We start from the raw sequence: 23,952 nt of genomic DNA on the forward strand, positions 1-23,952 counted from the left end.
TTTCGGGCTAGGTTGGCTCGGGCCCTCGTGGCTTTTAAAGGCCGGCCGGGCCAAGTGTCCTAGTCGGACACGGCCCGGGTAGGTCAGTTCGTTTTTTTAAAATAAAATGACATGCAGAAAAAGAAAGAAAAGAAATACTAAACGGACTCCAAAAATCCCGAAATAAATTTTCCCCGGCTTCTAAAATCAAGCCGGACAAAGTGAACATTTATTTGGGGCCTAAATGTAATTTTGAAAAACGCGCATTTTTCCTAAATTCAAATAAAACAGCGAAAAACTCCAAAATAAAATCTTATTTGATTTTTTATTAAATCCTCAATATTTCTTTATTTTGGGAAAGTCATTTTATTCCCTCTCTCTTATTTTTATAATTGAAATTTGTAATTGAAATAATTGAAGATAGAATAAATAAAATCAAATGATCCTATTTTCAAAATTTGAGAAAAACCCAAATATGAAAATAACGAAATCCCCAACTCTCTCCGTGGGTCCTTGAGTTGCGTAGAATTTTTGGATCAGGCCAAAAGCAATAAAATATGATATGCAATGATGATCTAATGTATAACATTCCAAATTGAAAATTTGGGATGTTACAAACCTACCCCCCTTAAGATGAATCTCGCCCTCGAGATTCGAGTTGGCTAGAAAATAGGTGAGGGTGGTCCTTAGCAAATCTTCCTCTCGCTCCTAGGTGGCTTCATCCTCGGTGAGGTGGCTCCACTGAACTTTGCAAAACTTGATAACTTTGCTGCGGGTTACTCGGCTGGCATATTCGAGAATCTTGACTGGTTTCTCCTCATAGGTCAAATCACTATCCAACTGAATGGCTTCCAGCGGCACTATATCTCTCAGCGATATATCAGCCATCTCTGCGTGGCACTTTTTCAACTGGGAAACGAACACATCGTGAACTCCTGACAATCCTTCGGGCAACTCCAACTTGTAGGTAACTTCTCCCATACGTTCCAAAACTTTGTATGGTCCCACAAAACATGGCACTAATTTTTCCCTTAACTCCAAAGCGCTTAACTCCTCGAAGCGGGGATACACGGAGATAAACTCTGTCTCCGACTTCGTAAACTATCTCCTTACGTTTAGAATCTGCATAGCTCTTTTGCCTGGACTGGGCTACCTTGAGCCTATCGCGAATCAACTTCACCTTATGTTCAGACTCCTTAATCAAATCCGGTCCAAACAACTGGCAGTCTCCAACTTCATCCCACGACAATGGGGTCCTGCACCTCCTTCCGTACAAGGCTTCGAAAGGGGCCATCTTCAAACTGGATTGATAACTGTTGTTGTAAGAGAACTCTGCATATGGCAAATTGTCGTCCCAACTAGATCCCTAATCTAGCGCACAAGCTCTCAGCATATCCTCCAAAATCTGATTGACTCTCTTGGTCTGTCCATCTGTCTGCGGGTGAAAAGCTGTACTGAACTCTAGCCTGGTACCCAACATTTCATGCAACTAATTAGAGAACCTTGAGGTAAACTGGGTTCCTCTATCGGATACAATGCTCCTCGGAACTCCATGCAGACATACGATCCTGGTCATGTATATCTTTGCCAACTTAGCATTGGTGTAAGTGGTCTTTACTGGGATGAAATGAGATACCTTGGTCAAGCGATCGACTACAACCCATATCGAGTCATAGCCTGAACGGGTCCTGGGTAATCCCGTGATAAAATCCATGCCTAGCTTATCCCACTTCCATTCGGGTATCGGCAATGGTTGTAGCAATCCTGCTGGCTTCTAATGCTCTGCCTTTACTCTCTGACATACATCACATACTGCTACATACTCTGTAATATCCTTCTTCATTCCTGTCCACCAGAAAGTATCCTTCAAATCCAAATACATCTTTGTATTTCCTGGGTGAATCGAGTATGGTGAATCATGGGCCTCTTGCAGAATCAACTTCCTGATCTCCGGATCATTAGGCACATAAACGCGGTCCTCAAACCATAAAGTATCGTGCTCATCCTCACGAAATCCTTTAGTTGTTCCTTTTCTCAACTTCTCCTTTATAGAGGCAATCTCCTTGTCGGTCTTCTGAGCTTCTCTGATCTTATCCATCAAAGTAGACTGAATCTCCAAGGCTGCAACGTAGCCTCTCGAAACCATCTCCAAACATAGCTCATGAAGATCCTCGACTAACTCTATCGGTAAATCTCCCGTCATTAGTGTGTTGACATGGCTCTTACGGCTCAACGCATCGGCTACTACGTTAGCCTTTCCGGGGTGATAATGCAATCTCATATCATAATCCTTGATGAGCTCCAACCATCTCCTTTGCCTGAGATTCAGCTCCTTCTGCGTGAAAATGTACTTCAAACTCTTGTGATCCGTGTACACCTCACAATGGTTTCCAATGAGAAAATGTCTCCAAGTCTTCAATGCATGCACTACGACTGCTAACTCCAAATCATGTGTAGCATAATTCAACTCATGGGGCTTAAGCTGTCGTGAAGCATACGAAACAACTCTTCCCTCCTGCATAAGCACTGGTCCAAGTCCTCGACGTGAAGCATCACAATACACCTCGTAATCCTTGCGCTGATATGGTAGAATCAACACTAGCGAGGAAACCAAACGTTTCTTCAACTTCTGGAAACTGGCCTCACATTCCTCAGTCCATTTGAATTTGGTATCCTTCTTCAACAACTCCGTCATAGGTTTTTGCAATTTTTGAGAAATTCTCTATGAATCTCCGGTAGTATCCTGCAAGTCCAAGAAAACTCCGGATCTCTCCAACTGTTGTTGGGGCTTCCCAATTTGTCACAGTGACAACCTTGGTGGGATCTACTGCTATTCCTTCTCCGAATATAACATGTCCGAGGAATCCAACTTCTTTCAACCAACACTCACATTTGCTGAACTTGGCGTATAACTGATGTTCTCTGAGCTTACCAAGTACCAAACGCAAATGTTCTTTATGTTCTTCTTCATTTTTCGAGTAAACTAGTATATCATCAATGAACACTACGACGAACTTATCCAAAAACTCCATAAACACTTTGTTCATCATGTTCATGAAATATGCAGGTGTGTTAGTCAGACCAAAGGACATAACGGTATACTCATACAGCCCGTACCTGGTGGTAAAAGCTGTCTTGGGTATATCCTGCTCTCGAATCTTCAACTGGTGATATCCTGATCGCAAATCGATCTTGGAAAATACCTTTGCTCCTTGCAACTGGTTAAACAGATCATTGATCATGGGCAGTGGGTACTTATTCTTGATCGTCACTTCATTCAATCCTCGATAATCAACAACCATCATTAACGATCCATCCTTCTTTTCCACTAGAAGTACTAGCGATCCCCAAGGTGACGAACTTGGGCGAATATATACCTTATCCAGTAACTCCTTAATCTGCTTCTTAATCTCCTCCAAATCCTTTGCAGGCATTCTATACGGTCTCTTAGATATTAGTCCTGTGCCTGGCAAAAGTTCAATCAAAAACTCAATGTCCCTATCCGGTGGCATGCCTGGTAACTCTTCTAGAAATACATCCGGAAAATCCTTTACCACCGGTACTTCCTCTTGTACAACTCCTGTTAGGGAATTTACTTGAGTCCTATTTGGCACATGCCGTGATACATACTTGATCCTTCTTCCTTCTGGGGTGGTAAGCAAAATCGACTTACTGGCGCAATCGATGTTTCCTCCATACATCGATAGCCAATCCATACCCAGAATTACATCCAAACCTTGTGATTCCAAAATGATTAAATCCGAGGGGAAAACATGCCTACCTATACTCAATGGCACTTGAAAACATCCTCGACTGGCCATATACTCCGCTCCTGGTGAGCTTACTAACATAGGTGTTCTAAGAACCTTGGTGGGCAGGTTATACTTATCCACAAATCCCCGTGATATGTATGAATGCGATGCACCAGTATCAAAAAGAACAATTACAGTAAATGACTTAACCAAAAACTTACCTATTACTGCATCTGGCCGGGCTTCAACCTCCTCCACGTTAACGTGGTTCACCTGTCCCCTGTTGAAAGGGTTCAGCTTCTTCCCTGAGCTTACATTGCCATTTCCATTCTGGGCTTCAGGACATTCATTGGCATAATGTCCAGTCTTCTGGCACTTAAAGCAAGTGACTTGGCTCAGGTCTCTCTTGGTTGGGGTTGATGGGTTGGTACAGTTCTGGCCGTTGCTTCCTCCATTCCCATTACCATTCTTAGGGCCATTATTATTGTGCGAGCTACCCCCTCCATGGGTATGCTGGAAATGTCCTCCCGATTTTGGGGTAAAACGTGGCTTCTGCTGAGCTCCAGAATTGTACTTCCCATGTCCATACTTTCTCTTGTGGTTCTCAATCTGCTGCTGCTTCCCTTCAATCATGAGAGCTATATCTACCAACTCCTGGTAGTTGTTGAAAGTTGCTACCATCAGCTACATGCTCAGCTCATCATTCAGTCCTTCCAGAAACTTTTCCTGCTTAGCTGCATCCGTAGCTATGTCATCTGGGGCATAACATGCTAGTTTACTAAACCACATACTGGACAATTGTCCGTCCTCCTTGGCGCAAGTTGCGAAACTCACGCTTCTTCATGGCCATGGCTCCTGCTAAAACATGGGCAGTGCGGAAAGCCTGCTGAAATTGGTCCCATGTCACCGTGGCTATAGGATAGGTGACAGTGTAATTCTCCCACCATGATGTTGTTGGTCCATCCAACTGATGTGCGGCAGAGCGCACCTTCTCAGCATCAGTACATCTTGTAGTGGTTAACTCCATTCCAATCTTGCGGAGCCAATCATCTGCTACTATAGGCTCGGTGCTACTAGAGAACACCGGCGGGTTCAGCCTAAGGAAACGGGTGAAGTGATCAACAGGTGGTGGCGGTGGTGGTGGGTTGTTGTTGTAGTTGTTCCCCTGATTATGATTCTGTACTAGCAACTGCATCAACATATTCTGCTGCTGGATCAACTGAGTGAGCTCCGGTGGAAATGCAAATCCATTGTCACGTCTCGGAGGCATCTGATGGGTTTAGAAAAGATGAGATTTAAGAATAGAGAGAGGTCTAGAGAGAAAACACTACCCATATGCACATGAGGCAAATGCAAACAAAATCACTTCATTCAATCAAATAAGGGCATACAATCGGTCTAACTATCGCAACAGTGCTCGGACTACTCTATTTACATGGTGGAATACTACTACTGATGGGGTGGTCTACTAGAAATATTCTTTGGTTGCAGACTCCATGATACCTGCTCCAGCTTCGTCAACATAGTCATCATCGCTTAGGTCAGAGTCGGTATCATCGATGATGATGTAGTCTTCCGGGCAAATCTCCTTGAGTTCATCTTCTTCTACTGGTGTAGGGTCTCCTATGAATATTCCGATCTTCTTGATCAGGTCGTCATTCTTCTCCACTAGTACGACGATTTCCTCCTCATAATCTTCACGTGTAGCCTTGAGTTCTTCCTACAGTTCCGTGATTCTTGTCATCGCCTTCTTCAGATCTATCATGTCTGCGCACATCTGGTTTTCCTGACGTCGAATGTGCTGATTTAACTCCTGGAAGAAAGCTGTAATTGATCTATCCTTCTTGGTGCTAATCATCTCCCATTGCTCGTCTCGGAGCCCACATATCTGGTAGATGGTGTCCTTAAGATCCTTGTGATATACTTCTCCAATGCGTCCCATGGTGATGTGAGCTGCCATACTCTTTCCTAAACTCCAGGTTGGTGCATCAAAGGAAAACTCTATGGGCTCAGTGACTGGCGTGAAGGTCCTTCCTGGAACTTGAACTTGAATCATCCATCGCTCCTCTTCTGGTAAAGTGGCGTTGTAGGTCCCGGTGAAGCTTGGTATTCCTATGTTCATGTACCTAGTGACTTCCTTCAAGTGTCGTTCAAAGGGTGTATCTTCATCCGGTTGTGTGAACTTAGTCCTTGCATCCGCCATCCTAAAAGAGTAGAAAAGATGAGGAGTCAGAAATGAGAAGAGTGAGTAGTGATCTAGGTATTTATCTTAGTGGTCATGTCCTACAGTCAATGTGTGCTCTGATACCATCTTGTAGCGACCAGACCTCAAACAGTCCGATCTCTGTGCTTTAGTGTCATCCCTGGATCAGTAATGCTGACACGCACAATACTTGGAGGATTTATAATAGAGTAGCAATCACACACTTATTACATCGAATGTCTTAAAAGAGAACTTATTACAATAAATATGGCTTAAGGCCATCTAATAACGATAACAACGGAAGGCTTGGAAGATAAGTGAGTCCATCAACTCCAACGGCATCATTGAGTATAGAACCACGACCTAAATGCACCTTACTCGTCGTCTGAAAAGTCTGCAACATGAACGTTGCAGCCCGAAAATGGGTCAGCACATGGAATATGCTGGCAATGTAACACATAGAGAATAGTGAACAGAATAGGCTATACTACATGCATATATGGCTGGTGGAAAGCTCTATGGTTACAGTTTTGCGTAAAGCCAGTTTTTCCCTACTGCAAAAGGAATAAATTTTATTTAACTATCATGGTAGTTGTTAAACATTGAGAGTGTAGACACCCTCTCAATCCCAATTAAGCATCATCATTAAAAAACCAACAAAATTAATTAAAGTAACATGATGAGATTCACATGATAATCCAAGTACAAGATAATCAAGTTGTCCATAACCGGGGACACGGCTAACCATGATTAGTTTATACACTCTGCAGAGGTTTGCGCATTTTCCCCACAAGACTCGATCTCCTCCATTGGGATTCTCGCACTACATGGTGTTTGAGAAACGGATGACCGAGACATAGTCTTTCAGAAGCACCAGCACCTTACGATCGGATAGACCGTTACACCTACTTTCCCCTACATCTGCTAGTCTACCACTGTAAGAGTTCGCACGACTTAATCAACTATGCTAGAGCCCATAGTAGCTTGTGGCTGCACACGGAAGTTTCTAGCATGAATAATCTCATGATCTCTTTGAGCCTGGGTGGCGGTCCATAAAGAAAAACACAGGCAATCGCTGGAATATCCAGGTGCCTCAATCCACCCAGATGTGTGTTTAAGTTGCCACCTTAAATAAACCATTAATTTAATCAATCTCACATCTCTTATGGATACACTCACCCAATCCACGTCTACAAGCATAGCATGGCATAAGCAAACGTAGAAGTAACTCCCAGGGTTTGATAATAAAACAGGTAATAGGTACTACCTCATCTACTTTCCCAGAACCCACAATTTAATTATATCATAATCATGCAATGTTTGAGGATTTATCTAATGCAAATAAAACTGGGTAGTAAGAGGTATGATCAAAGTGTTACTTGCCTTGCTGATGATCCGCGAAACCTAGAGATTCAAAGTAGCAAGCGGCGCACTCCGAGTACTCTATCGCAAACAAACAAGCACACAATAAGCACTCATCTAATGCACAGGTAAAACTCAAATAAGAAATATTACCAAAAAGTTCAATTTAAGAACTCCGGTTTGCAAAAGAATCAAATCAAACGAAGCAACGAAAGTCAAACGGCGAAAGAAACAAGCTTCATTTACTAATCTGGATCTAAGTCAAATTTTAAAGATGCAAAAACTTGTTTGAGTTGGTTAAACGGAAAAAGGGTTTCGAGACGAAACTCCAGGCGCTTGAATCACCTGATTCCGATAAACGAGCGAAAAGTTAAACTAAAACGAAAATCAAATCAGAAATCGCGATCAGAAAGAAGCGCGGAAAAACCCGAGAAAAAGAAAAACGATGAATAGGCTAACGAACGAACGTTCGCTGTCTGCGGCTAAATGACGAATACTGTTCGTATAAACGAACGAAAAAGTTGTTGTTCACTAAATAACTAAACCGATGAAAAATAAACCGAACCGGATCTAGAAAACGGATCTAGGTTTTCAAAAAAATGATCGGTTTTCTTCGTGAAAATCGAGGCAACAACGGCTACCTCAGGCGGCTCCGGCGAGACGACGGCGGCGGCGGCACGGCTCCGGCGAGAGGCGGCGGCGGCGGTGGATCGCGCAGCGGGCGGCGGCGAATCGCGCGGATCGAGGCGAGGCGGCGGCTAGGGTTTCGGGCTGGGGCGGCTGTGGCTGGCTCGGGCCCTCGCGGCTTTTAAAGGCCGGCCAGGCCAAGTGTCCTAGTTGGACACGGCCCGATTAGGTCGGTTCGTTTTTTTTGTTTTTTAAATAAAATGACGTGCAGAAAAAGAAAGATAAGAAATACTAAACGGACTCCAAAAATCCCGAAATAAATTTTCCCCGACTTCTAAAATCAAGCCGAACAAAATGAATATTTATTTGGGGCCTAAATGCAATTTTGAAAAATGCACATTTTTCCTAAATTCAAATAAAACAGCAAAAAACTCCAAAATAAAATCTTATTTGATTTTTTTATTAAATCCTCAATATTTCTTTATTTCGGGAAAGTCATTTTATTCCCTCTCTCTTATTTTTTTATAATTGAAATAATTGAAGATAGAATAAATAAAATCAAATGATCCTATTTTCAAAATTTAAGAAAAACCCAAACATGAAAATAACGAAATCCCCAACTCTCTCTGCGGGTCCTTGAGTTGCGTTGAATTTCTGGATCAGGCCAAAAGCAATAAAATATGATATGCAATGATGATCTAATGTATAACATTCCAACTTGAAAATTTGGGATGTTACACACGTGTCATGATGTACCAAGGCGATGCGTGTGTCCCTCTTGAGGCAGAAGCAATACTACATGGTATGAGATGATGGCGAACCGAAGTGTGAAATAATGGTTGCTTCGTCCGTCTGGGAAGGTGCAGCATTGTGATTTGACGTCTCATTGCTCATTACTACTACTACTGGGGCGGTATGACTGGGGTGCGTCCCCCCTGCTGTTCTGCACTGTTATTTGGTGCTTGACACGTCAACCCGGTTGCTATATGTCCCACATGTCAGTGATAGGAAGTTCATGAAAGCGAGCGTCGACGGAGGAGTACAAGACACGGCTTGGGTTTTTGCTGCTTCGCGCGATCCATCGATACAAACCCGGACTAAAAAAGGCGAGGGCGGGTCTTTTCCCACGCGGCAGGCAGGGGAGTTTGGCATAGTCTGTTCGAGGCAAGGAGGTAGGAAGGGAAACAAGCAAATAAAGGTTGAGCGACTTAGTTTTGGGAAAATCTGATTTTATGGAGTACGTACCCACTAGGGTTTATAGGGCTCATCTAAAAAACATTCGTTTTTCCGTTTTATAAGTCTCAATTCTACCACTAGTAGTAGTACCATCACATGTTGTATTTTGAGGTGTGTTAGATCACCTGATGCAAGCAATGTCAAGAGAAAATTCACCAATGCATGTAGAAGTTCATGGAAATTTAGTGGTCATTCATGCATTCGTTCTAATTAATGCCTCGGTAAACATAACTTCTTGAGAAAACGAGCGTACTAATTACTTGTGCAAACTAGGAGTACGAAATTAATTCGACCACTCACCGTCTACCTTGGTTGGAGAGATTTTAAAATTGAGCCATAAACTGGAAAGGAGGAAGTAGTAACTTTTGTCTCGATTACTATTTGTGGCCTTGTATAGATGCAAAATGTATTTTTTTATAGTGTCCTTGTATAAGTAAATGGAGGGAGTACTGAAGAACATATATATTCCAAACAATATGATAATCTCTCTAACCAAGGTAGTAGGGACGAGGAGTAAAGAGAGGGAGTAGTAAAATTTTCTACTCGTCCTGCGAGCCACCGCGCGCGTGGGCGAGGGAGCGGGCGTAAGGCATACAGTACTACTACTAGTAAGCAAGCTTCACCTCATCCTGCGAGCCACCGTGCCCGTGGGCGAGGGAGACGGCGTACTAAGCAAGCTTCTCCTCGTTCTGCGAGTTGACGAGACACATCAAAAGTACTCCAGAGTATAGAGCCTTGCCTCTAAGGTAGGCACCACATGGTTTGCCTCTTTTTAAACATAACGCGTCAGGTCGCAATTTGTTTGTTCAGTCGTGGTAGACGATCCTCCCTCCACCAAGTGGACAACCAGTACACAGTCAAATTACCACATGGGCTGCCTTTTCGTACAGAAATGAGCTCCACCGTGTACCCGCGCGGGTGTGGTTGGGAAAGAGACGGGAGTACATGCATCGTGCGTGCACCTCTTCTCTTTGTGCATGTCCCCCACCTACGTGGGTGTTTGTGAGAGATACAAACCTAGACAAATGGCTTGTGCGGAATAACTACTCTTCGTAAGCCATTGTAAGAGTGGACAAAATGGTGAAGGAGGAGATAGGGGAGCGGCAGAGGTGTGCGATTCTTGGCCGGCATTTGGCCTTGTTTAAATAGGAGATTAAATAGACGGCGGACGGGAGGAGCTCGGCCAGCGTTGCGTTTAATGTCGACTCGGTCATGAACGGACGTGTGTCCAGAGTGGGTTTCTTGGCTTCCACACGGGCGGGTTTCATGGAGGCGTTTGAATGCGGCAAGGAGGCGTGTTCAGTCAGGCGTGCAGTGAGTGGCGCCCTCGACTCTGACATAGGACACCACACCGTTCTTCCACTGACGTGTGGGCTCTTTGGTTACATGGCCTGCATGTTAGTGACCCAACGCAGGCAGCACACAGCAGAGGAACCTTTGGTGGGCCAGGGTGGTCAAAAGCGGGCATTTCATGAACCGATGATTGTTCATTGAGTGTGACGTCATTCTTTTCATGTAGATAAGCCTACTATGTTGATAGCCCGTTCAATACGTTGTGATTCATAAAGACCGCTGCAAACATCAATGTTCGATACGTTGATACTTTGTTCACTTTTATACATAGTTGTCTTAACGTATCATTTCACCTTACATGGTTTAAAAGAGATAAAGGATATTCTTTTGGTCTTGATTTGTATTCTAGTTGTTATGTTCACGTGCGCACACAATGATAAAATAGCCTGTTTGTTTTATATCTGTTTGCCCATGATATGAATGATGTCATACTATGTTCATCCTACTTTAAACCATGTCTATTTATCCTTAGATGTTAACGAATGTGAGTAAATAGACAATACAGTAGGCATGCTACTTGGACATATGTTACGAAAGTACTCCCTCTGTCCCATAATATAAGAACTTTTTTGACAAAAACATTCTTATATTATGGGATGGAGGGAGTAATTTTATTATGTAGTTGGCACTACAATACATGCTAATGTATTACAGTAGTTCACCAAAATAAGTTATGTATAAACGTGTAACCTACTTTGTTTGTTTTTGTCTCATTAGTAACTTATCTGGTACACTAATCTACAAGTTCAAACTTTCAGGAAGCTATGGAAAAAATGATTGAACAGTCACAACCACCTGAAGGTGACGAGGCTACCACAGGCACAATGTCACTTCTTGCTCAGTGCGTCAGTATCTCTCCACTAACAGTGCAAAAAGCACCTTCCTGCGTAATTCTGGGTTGGTTGTCAAGGTAACCTCGTCCAAATCGCCTACTAAACAAAATCTTCCCGCTATCACTATTTCCCTGATGCATATAGCCAAGATACATGTAAATCATTACTCATTCTATAATATTGTGCGTTCACATGTCTTAACTTCCAACATAAACATGCTTGCACATTTGTAGGGGGGGGGGGGCTTATGCATGTTACATGTTCCTTCAAAGCTTGAATAAACTATTCATATACATTCTTACTTAAAAGCTTCGATGTATGTTGTCATCAATTACCAAAAAGGGGAGATTGAAAGCACAATTGTCTCCCTTGGGTGTTTTGGTAATCAATGTCAATATACATATTATTGGACTAATTGTTCTATCTAGAATATTTCAGATAATTCCAATAGTGGCGTGGCAAGGACAAGAAAATGTGGAACCCCTTCAAAATGTGAAGAATATCCAAGACTCTACATTTTTGGTTTAGTGATCCAAGATCACATTGAGTCCCTTAGGAAAGTCAATACTATTAAAAGGGGATGATGTATGGTTGATGAGGTTGTTGCTCTAGTGCTCAATGATATTGCTCCAAAAACCCTCAACCACTTTCCCAAAACACATATGTCTAAAACCCTAATTCATCATTTCAGTCCCACCGGTATATCCCTTCCGGACCCACCGAGATGATCCTACTACCGCCACAGCCAAAACCCTAGCTTTTCGGTCTGACCAAAATGGTTCTCGGTCTCATCAAGATGGCCTGACCAAGTTTCTGTGATGAAGTCACTTCATCTCGAAATCACCGAGTGAAACCCACTGGAATTACCAAAACATGGTTCAGCCTTTGCCATTGCACTTTGGTCTCACCGAGATGATCTAGTCGGTCCCACCGAGACCCCCAACGTTCATATCTTTTGCACAGGTCGGTCTCACCGAGAATTCCAGTCGATGCCATCGAGTTTGGTCAAAAGTGTGTAACGGTTGGACTTTGTGTGGAGGCTATTTATACCCCTTCACCCCCTCTTACTCAGTAAAGCCATCAGAACGAACCACAACTTCCACCATTCATTTTCTGGGAGAGAACCACTTGCTCATGTGTTGAGATCAAGAGATTCCATTCCTACCATTTGAACCTTGATTTCTAGCCTCTTCAAGTTGCTTTCCACTCCAATCCTTCTCCTACCAAAGCCAAATCTGTGACAGAGAGATTGAGTGTTGAGGAGACTATCATTTGAAGCACGAGAGTAAGGAGTTTATCACCAACACAACATCCATTACCTTTTGGAGAGTGGTGTCTCCTAGATTGGTTAGGTGTTACTTGGGAGCCTCCAAGATCATGTGGAGTTAAACCAAGGAGTTTGCAAGGGCAAGGAGACCGCCTACTTCGTGAAGATCTATCCGAATGAGGCTAGTCCTTCGTGGATGTAAGCCATGGTGGAATAGACAAGGTTGCTTCTTCAGACCCTTCGTGGGTGGAGCCCTCCGTGGACTCGCGCAACCGTTACCCTCCATGGGTTGAAGTCTCCATCAACGTGGACATACGATAGCACCATCGATTGGAACCACAACAAAAGTCTTTGTGTCTCCATTGCTTTTGCTCATTCATATTCCCATCTCTTTTACGTTCTTGCACTTGCATGCTTTACTCTTTCCGCTGCCTATACTTTTGCTATACTTGTGTAAAATGTATTGTATTCCCTTTAACATGTGCTAAACTCAACCTTAACTCGAAGAAACTTAAAAACTGCTACTTTTACTTGTTAAGGGTCTAATCACCCCCCCTCTAGACCCCTCTTCTCGATATTTCATGCTATCATTCGGCCTCGCCCAGATTCAGACTACTTTGACTTCCTCATGCCTAAGGTGATCAAGGCATGGTAGAAGGCTTGGTTCTACACCCTTGATCTTCCTACAGGGATGGAAGTTGTTTGCTTGCCATTCTTTGAAAATTCTCCACCTCAAGAGCTAGAATCTTGGAAGCTGGATACAAGTTTCACTCGGTTGTTTTCCACATGTGGAGGAGCAGGTCATATTGTAAGATAAAAATTAGGAGTACATGAACACATGTGTTGCGGAGGAAAGGAGCATGACGCTCGTGGGCTTCGCTTCCCCCCTTAGAGGGGCCGTTGTGGAGCTCCTACTTGCCATCCACCCTTGAATCATGAGCTTCGGGCAAAAGCCTAAGACTTCGGCATGGTTGGGATGACGACGTTGTTTCCACGTCACTTCCGCCTTGTGGGCGTCGTCTTGAAGGTCATCAATCCCTTTCGCGCCTCTCGGGTTTGGATGCACACAACATCACAGTTCGCGGGATGCTGGACTGTGGTGTCGGTGGGGATGTCGTGACGGTTGTCTCGCATTCGGTGTTATTGTTACTTGTGTGGTAATTGATGGTGGTGCCAAGCAAAGCAAGGTCGCCACATGTCCTTCGTCGTCAACCATTCAATATGTCATAAGTTTGAAGTTGGAGCTGTAGCATTAACGGGCGATGTGGCGGCAACGATGCCATGCGATGAATTGGTGCAAGGAGTGCTTCTCTTTCTCCTATTAGGCTCGTGGCTGAAGTCAGAGCTCTCTGGTCCTCGGCGTGTTTGGCCGGATATTCGGCATAGTAATGAGCCGTCAAGCTCATAAGGTTCCCGTGTGTCGTTTGTTCGAAGGAGTCTGGATTGGTCGTTCGTGGTGAAGCCAGAGTCGCTTGTTCAAGAAGAGATGATGACAATGACATTGTGGGCAACCCTGATGGCACCCTCTCCTCGATGATCTGTCCAAGTCTTGTGGATAATTAGGTCGATCGAAATGTCCTTTCTTATGAGCTCTCTTCTACTCCTACCTTTTTAATGAATCGAAGCCACAAAGGACACAATTTTTTTAATAAAAAATCCTTACAAAGCCGTCGAGCCCATTTAGAGCATTTGCAACCGTTTGTATGTTCAATCGTTGGTATAAATGTCCACGTCAGCAGCCAACAACACATCATACAGACTCTTCAATGGGGCGTATGTTAAGCGTATGTTAAACAACCAGACGGACCCACTAAATGTTGAAGAAATGAACAGACTTGCCTCAGAGCTTGTGCCTGAAGCGTTGGTTCAGGTTCATACGATTTCATTATCTTTTTTTTATATTATTATGTGCCCTATTATGTGCCATGTTATCAAAACAATCTAGGTGGCAATTTAACCAACGATGATCTTAGACTGGTCATAGTGGGGAATAACTTATACTAGTGTCATGCATATGACACTAGTCTAAGTTACTACCTTCATAGTGCAAAGTTACATATTAGTAGTGTCATAGAGGACCTCATTAATTAGCTTGTAGACTCATTTTATTTTAGAAAACGCTATGTTACAGTAACATATTATGTTACCACTTCTCATTAACTACATGTCATATAAGCAAAAGTTTCTCGAAATGCACTATGTTACTCCCACTATGACGCCTTATGACGGTTGAAGATGCCCTTATGCCAGCAAAACACTTGGCCTCTCCGTATCCTCCCACCTCTCTCCTTACCACGCCGCCGCCACGATCTGCCGCTTCCGGCCATCTCCAGCACCATCTGCAGCACCTGCAAGAAAAACCCTGTGGTCTCCCTCTACCTATTCCCCCATTTCCCCTCACTCGCTGCGTCCACCTCCGCCGCCGCCAAACAGTAGAGAGTTGTCGCCGCGCATTGGCCCCGATGGATGCGGGCAATCATGGACGCCTGGCTCGCAGTCCGCGACCGCGCGATCGACATCCGAAAAAAGTAACCTTGGTTTCTTAATTTTCCCCGTGTCCTAAATAGGGCGTCCCTAACTTGACGAGGGGTTGGACCTGGTCTCGTCTGATCCTCTCTCCCACGCAAAATGGCCGACGACACATTAATTAGCAACTTCAGCCTCCGGCATGGCCGTCTCATCCTCTTCTCTTCCCGCGCGCGGACCACACGCGCGCGCCTCTCTCTCGCTCTCGGGCGCGTCTTCTGCCTCTCCGGTGCGGTAATGTCTCTGTCTCTTCTCCTTGTTCTTCTTGTTCAGGGGCATGTGAACTGCAATGATTTATCACAGGCGTGTAAAAAAATCGATTCCTTCTTTAAATGAATCGCTCCATCTTACTCCTGATTCTTGTCATGCGCAACCACGCCTTTTATGCCATGTAAATTTTGTAATTGGAGCAATCCCATTGTCCTCTGGCCACATTCAATGCAAGGCCCGGGCTAGATCTAGAATATTACTAGATGAAATGGAATACCGTTGCCCAAACAAGGGATTCAGAAATATCTATAGAATCTCATGTGATCGTTTTTAATGCTTTCGTATGAAGTTAAGTGCTTTTATCAAAACTACATTTCACTCTCCAGGTACCATTTGGATAATCCATTAATGTGATTTGAATTGCAAAGGATGATTCTCCAGGATAAATGAAAGCTTAGCTTATGCACCTTATTGTGGTCTGTTTAATCTCATCCCTCATACAATGGGGAAACACTCTGCTGAAACCGGGACTAGTATGCTCCTACATGGAGACTTGGACATACAGATAGTGGAAGCAAGATGTCTTCCTAATATGGATCTCATGACCGAAAGGATCCGGAAATGCTTCACTGGCTATGGTGCTTGCAGGTCCAACTGCGGGAATTCTAATCCAAAACCAGACGTGAGGAAGATCATTACTAGTGATCCATATGTTTCAGTTTGCCTCTCAGGTGCAACGGTGGCACAAACTCGAGTCATTAACAACTCGGAGAATCCTAAATGGGATGAACACTTCTATGTTCAGGTTGCCCATTCAGTTAGCAGACTCGAGTTTCATGTAAAGGACGATGACATCTTTGGGGCTGAGCTCATAGGTGTTGCTTCAGTACCAGTTGAACAGATCACAGAAGGGGATACTGTCAGTGGCTGGTTTCCAATCTCTGGTCACTACAGTAACCCAAAGATATCTCCTGAACTCAATTTATCTATCCAGTATAAGCCATTTGATCAGAATCCGCTGTACAAGGACGGAGTTGGTGCCGGTGGTACTGAGAATATTGGTGTGCCAAATGCTTATTTTCCTCTTCGCAAGGGTGGTAGGGTCAGTCTATATCAAGATGCCCATGTTCCTGATGATTTTCGTCCTAACATTGAAATTGAAGGTGGGAGGACATATGAACAAAATAAATGCTGGGAAGAGATTTGCCATGCAATTGCTGAGGCTCATCACCTTATTTACCTTATTGGCTGGTCATTATATCACCCTATCAATCTTCTAAGGGAATCGACAAAACCTTTGCCTGATGGAGTCCCACGGACCATTGGAGAGATTTTGAAAAGCAAGGTTCAAGAGGGAGTTCGTGTTATCGTGTTGCTTTGGGATGACAAAACATCACACGACAAATTTCTTTTGAAAACGGTAGGCGTTATTCCACATCGCCCATTGGCTCACCCTTGAACCTCTTCATTTAATCCTTCACTGACATGGCTGTACATCAAAATTATTACTAATTTGAACTGTTTGTCATGACATTATTAGTTATGATGCTACCGTGTAGTTTTTCCTCCAAAACGTAGACATAAATAACAAGCATGAATTGAATAATGCTCTTGTCTAATATCTCATTACTGCTTTGAGAATTCTGAAATTTTGGGTGAATGATGTGAATAAATTAAAGGGGTAGACAGTTTTGTGATGGATCTATCTCCCTTCTTGTTCAATGTTTCTGGTGTCAGTCTCATCACTTGAATCTATATATTGTTGTTGTCAATAAAAATACCCAAGGGCTCAAGAAACCTGCAAGTTTCATGTTTCATTGTATCTTACTTAAATATGATTTATAACTAGATAAATATCATATTCCAGAGAACCAAACCCCTATGTTCAATTTTTTATTGATGTTTTCCTGAAGACGTGAGCTTGTTTGCCTGTTTTGTTCACAAAAGAATAGTCTGATAGAAATGATGTAGGCTGCATGCAGGATGGACTCATGCATACACATGATGAGGAAGCTCGAAAGTTTTTCAGGCATTCAGGTGTCCACTGTGTGTTAGCTCCTCGTTATGCTAGCAACAAAATGAGCATTTTCAAGCAGCAGGTGTGGATGTTGTGTGTCCCTTCCTTTTTTGTCACATACATAGAGTGTACCTATACTTCTGCATATTCTGCATATCAACCAGTCATTTTTATTTGCTGTCATGCGTGTGGCTGTGGCCATATTAGACAATACTCGAGTAAATAAAAAGTAAATTATTGAAGGGTCAAGTGATTTCTCTTTATATAAGAGGAACCAGCGTGTATCAGTATCATCTCTCTATCTATCCGGTTAGTCAACAAGAATATTTTATCTAACCCTCCTCTCTCATTCATCACCACCTGTGTTCTACTCCATTCCCTTACATTGTGCCATCCTGCTAACCTGATGGTGGTAGTTATCCTGCATGCACTAAGCTTAACATCTTGCATATATTTCCCATATTTATTTTCTCCGTATATGTTTTCACTTTTCACTTTTCACTTTTCAAGCCCTAACATCTTGTATGCTACCTTTTGATAAGTTAAACAACATACATACCAAGAATATGCATGTTGTCATGCATGACAAGCATAATGAATTTTTGCCCAACAAACAGATGCCCATAATTCACTATTACTACTTATTTCAGCAATGTTTATGTATTCGAGTGTTTCTGAAGCAAAATCCCTTCTCCAGGTTGTAGGAACTTTGTTTACGCACCATCAGAAATGTGTAATTGTAGACACTCAAGCCACTGGAAACAATCGAAAAATAACAGCTTTTCTTGGCGGTCTCGACTTGTGTGACGGCAGATATGATACACCTGAACACAGGCTTTTCAAGGATCTTACTACTGTCTTCAAGGATGATTTCCATAATCCCACTTTCCCTGTAATTCTCTAACAGTTAACTGTATCTTTGTTCCCTAACTATATTACTGATTCTTCTAAATTTTTAACAGCTATAGCTGAGAAAACAACTTTCCGACATGCTAAAATTTAGAACATTCTTCTTTCTGCAACTTCAGGTGAATAAGTCTGATGGACCGAGACAGCCATGGCATGATTTACATTGCAAGATTGAGGGTCCAGCTGCATATGACATACTTACAAACTTTGAACAGAGATGGAAAAAATCCGCAAAATGGAAAGTCAGTGTCAGAAGAGCTGTAAGTTGGCATCATGATACTTTGGTGAAAATAAACCGGATGTCATGGATTGTTTCGCCCTCTGCAGATGAGATAAATGCACATGTTTGTGAAGAAAATGACCCAGAAAACTGGCATGTGCAGGTATTATATTTTATGCGTACATACAAATCATAGATGCATCACCTTGGTGCAATTTCTCCTCTTTTTTCGTCTATTAGATAAATGTCACCACCTTGTTTATTTTGGCTAGATTTTCCGATCCATTGATTCAGGATCAGTAAAGGGATTCCCTAAAGATGTTCAAGAAGCTGAGTCACAGGTAGTGTTCATTTCACCAGTTGAAATAGCTATGCAAAAATGCAACATGATTATTTAAGTTGATTTAAAAAGATGGAGTTTTAACTTTATCAGAACTTCAAGCTTTCTCATAGCAGTGAGATGCTCATTATCTTTTGTTGTGCAGAATCTTGTCTGTGCAAAGAATCTGCAGATAGACAAGAGCATACACAATGCATATGTAAAAGCCATCAGATCTGCACAACACTTTATCTATATTGAAAACCAGTATTTTATTGGATCTTCGTACTACTGGTCTTCACATAGAGGTGCAGGTAATGAAGTTGTTTCTCAGTTATGGTAATCTCTTCTGCTCCGTTTTTGCTTTGTGCTTTGCCCTTCCATTTCGCAAGTTAGATACTTGCGCCACACCATCCCTTCTGCATTATTGCATGAGTTTGTCGTATTCCATGCTTCACACTTTTGAATACTAGAAGCATTATTTAATTTCCATGCCCACTATATTTTATAGCAACAAATTAATAAGCTTATTTTAGCATTTATGAACCTTGACCGAGGAATAGTTGGACTTTTCACAGCTTTTTATGACAAGAAAGAGAAGTACATCATTGGTTTCTTTTTACGAAAACTAGCACTTTTTGGTTCAGATTTTGGCAGTGGATTTCTGGAATCGGATTCTGTTGGGTTCGCTCTTTGGTTCAGATTCTGCTGCGCGGCAGCGGAATCCTTTGATAAAAGCTGAACCAAACAGGGCCTTTATGTGCTATCTGATGTATAGATTCCTGTCAAGGATAAGGCCAATCGAGGCATCCAGCTTATCTTTGAATACTCATGTGGGAACAGGTGCAGAGAACCTTATACCAATTGAAGTGGCCATAAAGATTGCAAGAAAGATCGCAGCAAGGGAGCCATTTGCAGCTTATATTATCATACCAATGTGGCCTGAAGGTAATCCGACAACTGCTCCTATGCAGGAGATCCTCTATTGGCAGGTTTGTGCCTCATGATCAGATTACAGTTTTGTCATGAACCTAACTCTTGTGACAAGGGCATTCATTGAGCTAGAGATGTGAGCTGATGTTAGTCGTTTTATCTCTTCAAGGGGCAAACCATGTCCATGATGTACAAGATTATCGCAGACGCTCTCCGAAAGGAAGGGTTGGACAATGCCCATCCACAGGATTACCTGAACTTCTACTGCCTTGGTAAGCGTGAAGTCACAGCCGAGGTTCCTGCACCGACAAGCCATTCTAATGAGAATTCCCCGATGGTAACTCTATTTCATTCTCTTCTCCTGTAATTTGCTAAATATATGCAATATGCGCGTCGCATAAAAAAGTTGTTTTCCTTTTCTCCTCCAGCGTCTGGCTCAGAAGTTCAGGAGGTTCATGATCTACGTCCACTCGAAAGGGATGATCATCGATGACGAGTTTGTTCTCATCGGCTCAGCCAATATAAACCAGAGGTCCTTGGACGGTTTGCGGGACACCGAGATCGCCATGGGCGCCTATCAGCCACACCACAGCTGGGCAGGAACCCAAGGTCCTCCGCGAGGACAGGCACGCCCTCCTCTCTTTACTCACCTCTGCAGAAGTGGCTAGAGCTGTTGCCTTCCAACCATTTCTTTCTGTCTGCAGGTGTATGGCTACCGGATGTCGCTGTGGGCGGAGCATCTGGGCACGGTGAAGGAGTGCTTCCGTCAGCCGCAGTCCATGGAGTGCGTCCATTTGGTGAACCAGATGGCGGAGGATAACTGGGCATGCTATGTGTCGCCGCAGATGGTGGACATGAAGGGGCACCTCATGAAGTACCCCATCAAGGTCGAGAAGGACGGGAGGGTGGTGCCGCTGCCTGGGCATGAGAGCTTCCCGGACATCGGTGGCAAGGTGCTCGGCTCTCACTCCTCGCTGCCCAACGCGCTGACAACGTAACCAGTCATCCTCGATCGGCAGAGGATCAGAGTGCTGGAGCTTGAAGAGGCTACAAAGGTGGCTACGGGCGTTCAGAAGTGGGAGTTGAAGTTGTTCCTCGGAAACTCAGAATTAGCTGATCTGTTGCATATACGTCTGACTTTTAGCTTAGCCGTTAAGCTGTATATGTGTATATAAAAGAGAGACCAGACAGAACCTCATACCAGTTGGACCAAATTTTGTGTCCCTGGGCATTGCACTTTGGTTGGAGTCTATTGCTATGCACTTTTGATGTAATCCCCCTTGTCCACCGCAGTTTGGTTAGAAATCGGCATTCAGATCTTGGTCGGTCAGCAATCCAGAACATGTACCAAGCTTGTTCTTGCTGTGTTTTTTTCTTTTTGTTTTTTGCGAGAATTGTTCTTGCCCGAATGTCAAAATGTATATAATTTAAAAGTAGGAACGAGTTCTTCAGTCAAGTTGACATAAGTAGGACTGTAGGAGTCCCGTTGATGCAAATTCGCGCAAACCTGAGTTGGTAATGAGCTCGTAGAAGTTGTCTCGAATGCCCAACTCAGTCGAGAAGAAATAATCCGGCTACATAATTGGACTTGCATTCACTTTGTAGGTTTTTTTTTGCGGTTGACACTTTATTGTTTGATACCATAATTGAATGCATTGTTATCTTGGGCATACCGCGGTCTTGCCGAGGCACTTACATTACAGGAAGACCTTGTTAACCTTGAGGAAGAGGCATCAACAACCTTTCCAACATTGGACATCCATGAACTCATATTCTCAAATTATTTAACATGCAAATAAAAGGTAAGATTGTTTTCACAAAAACGCGGGAGACAACGCCTCTAAGCTTATACGTAGTAACTATATCAAGCATCAAAACTACTCCAAAATAATCTAAATCATCATGCAAGCTCATTTTTAGAAGCAACAACAGTAGCAAAGATAGCATGATATAGAGCACTACACAAATTCTATTTGGATGAGTAGAGGAGTCACATACCAAGGAACAATTTCACCAAAGAAACAAAAAATAATGCAAGGAGCAAAAGAATCGAAAATGGCAGCATGAAAGCTCAGGAAAAAGTTTGAAAAATATGGAGAGTGTTTTTGGAGAGGAAGAAGACCTCCCAGCCCAAGCACCACACGAGAGGTACCAGGTGGGCCCCACATGCTCTTGGAAAAGTGGCATAGAGCTAGGGCGCGCGGCCTGGCCATGGGCCACTCATTTTAAATCAGACTGGACTGGAAAGATGTTTCCACACAAGAGTGAAAGGGATCCTTTTGGAAATAGTTGTTAGCTCCAATCAAGCTTTCACTACTGTCTAGGATGTTAGTGCTATGGTTAAGACACTTTTCTCAAATAAGAATGGTGGCCCACATGCTAGATGCTCCTCATTTTCGATAAAAAATATATGGCTTTTTATATAAAAAATGAGAATTTTTATGATTTTTAAAATACTAAGTAAAACGGTTTTATGAAGGAAAAAATCATTCATTTTGAGCAATTAAAAATGTTTTAGAAAATTTAAAATAAAAGCCATACAAAAGGGAGTATTTAATATAGACGACTTTGTAATCATGGAAATAATTTACTAATAAGAGTGATAAAGCCTATTAATGAATCATTCATGAAATGCAAAATCATTCCATATCAAATATTATTCGAGTTGCCTCAACTTTTTTTTGAGGGATCGAGTTACCTCAACTTGAGTATTTAACAAAAAACTATCACAATTCGTGAAATCGTGCCTACAAACTATCACTTTACAAATTTGTGCCGAAAACTATTATTTTCTCACTAATTCTTGACTAAAAACTATCAAGTCTGAAAAGACCCCGATTTGACTCTTTTAAACGTGTTTCTGACTAGTTGGACCCACACGTAAGCGGGCTAAAAAAGCAATCGGGTCCCTAGTTTTTTTTCTTCCAAAAAAGCAATCCACTCATGTAGCGCGTCGTGGCTGTGGCCGGCCCCTGGCCATGGCAGCGGCCAAGCCGTTGCTGTGGCCAGCCATGGCCGCTCGTGGTGAGCGGTGGCCAGCCAGCACGCACGCAAGCCAGCAAGAGGCGGCGCTGCACGCACGCTCGCGGCGACGGCGGCCAGCAAGCGGCGGCGGGGCTGCTGCGCACGCAAGGCCGCGGCATGCCAGCACGGCCGAGGCGGCTCCAGCCGGCCAGCAAGCGGCGGCGGCTGCACGCACGCTCACGGCGACGACGTCCAGCACGCGGTGGCGGCGGCTGCTGCGCACGCACGCTCATGGCGACGACGTCTAGCACGCGGTGGCAGCGGCTGCTGCGCACGCACGCAAGGCCGCAGCATGCCAGCACGACCGAGGCAGCTCCAGCCGGCGTGGTTGCGCCTCCGTCTCCAGTCCCGACCAGCGTCAGAGAGGTGCTTCGCCCGGGCGTCGCCATGGCGAAGAGCGCGGAGTGCACACGATGTGTTCGAGGAAATGACAGAGAGAGAGGAGGAGGAGGAGGAGGAGGAGGAGGAGGAGGAAGAAGATTAATGTTGACAGGTGGGCCCATCCTGTCAGAAAGGCATTTAGAAGACGCGAATCGGGAACTTTCCCGACATGGTAGTTTTTAGTCAAAGATTAGTTAAAAAGTGATAGTTTTCGACACAAATTTGTAAAGTGGTAGTTTATAGACACGGTTTCGTAAAATGCGGTAGTTTTTTTGTTAAATACTCCCTCAATTTGGATAGGAATATAGACCTAACCATAATTGATTGATATTTATTTTTACGAGAAGAGACTAAGAATTCTCATTTCTCAATAGCCATCCCCTTTTAAGTGGATGGCAATATTTATTTTCTTCAGCGTCTTTTTTGGAAATAAATAATATGCTGATTTCCTTTGATATTTAAAGTCACACTGCCTTGGTTGCAATCAATAACAATCCATGCAGTGTTTATAAAAGTTTTCCAAAGAATAATAGATAAATTAGTCCTCGGGCATGTCAAGCACAACAAAGTCAGATAGGACTAAAACATTAGCACCCACAAACAATAACATTTTCACAAATACCTATATGTCCACCAGTGTATTTTTAGTCATTTGCATATATAACTTAGTTGAGGTTAATTTCTCAAAGTCGCATAAAGAGAAAAAAAGTTGTAACACTAACCATGCATCTAAATCGTCTAAAGCATAGTTGATAAGGGTGTTGGTGCATGGTATAGTTAGAACTCCACGAGTCTCTTAGT

The 23,952-nt window shown here is 43.2% G+C and overlaps 1 protein-coding gene across 3 annotated transcripts; it reads left to right on the forward strand.

Annotated features, from left to right (window-relative positions):
- Positions 1-14,873: 14,873 nt before the first annotated feature.
- Positions 14,874-21,080, forward strand: LOC119301482 (phospholipase D delta-like). 3 transcript variants are annotated; one of them, XM_037578447.1, is made up of 11 exons: positions 14,874-15,372; positions 15,735-16,768; positions 17,331-17,447; positions 18,063-18,257; positions 18,394-18,657; positions 18,767-18,835; positions 18,980-19,127; positions 19,657-19,805; positions 19,916-20,083; positions 20,175-20,372; positions 20,451-21,080. In XM_037578447.1, exons 2-11 carry the CDS (start codon positions 15,851-15,853, stop codon positions 20,742-20,744), a joined length of 2,520 nt encoding a protein of 839 aa, XP_037434344.1. In that variant the 5' UTR covers positions 14,874-15,372; positions 15,735-15,850; the 3' UTR covers positions 20,745-21,080. The 3 variants fall into 3 exon arrangements, with proteins under 3 accessions (XP_037434344.1, XP_037434346.1, XP_037434345.1); XM_037578449.1 differs by having other exon boundaries at positions 15,790-16,768; XM_037578448.1 differs by lacking the exon at positions 14,874-15,372 and having other exon boundaries at positions 16,632-16,768; positions 17,320-17,447.
- The last annotated feature ends 2,872 nt before the right edge of the window (positions 21,081-23,952 follow it).

Source organism: Triticum dicoccoides, chromosome 5A, assembly GCF_002162155.2.
Source record: "Triticum dicoccoides isolate Atlit2015 ecotype Zavitan chromosome 5A, WEW_v2.0, whole genome shotgun sequence".
In the NCBI taxonomy this organism is placed as follows: Eukaryota; Viridiplantae; Streptophyta; class Magnoliopsida; order Poales; family Poaceae; genus Triticum; species Triticum dicoccoides.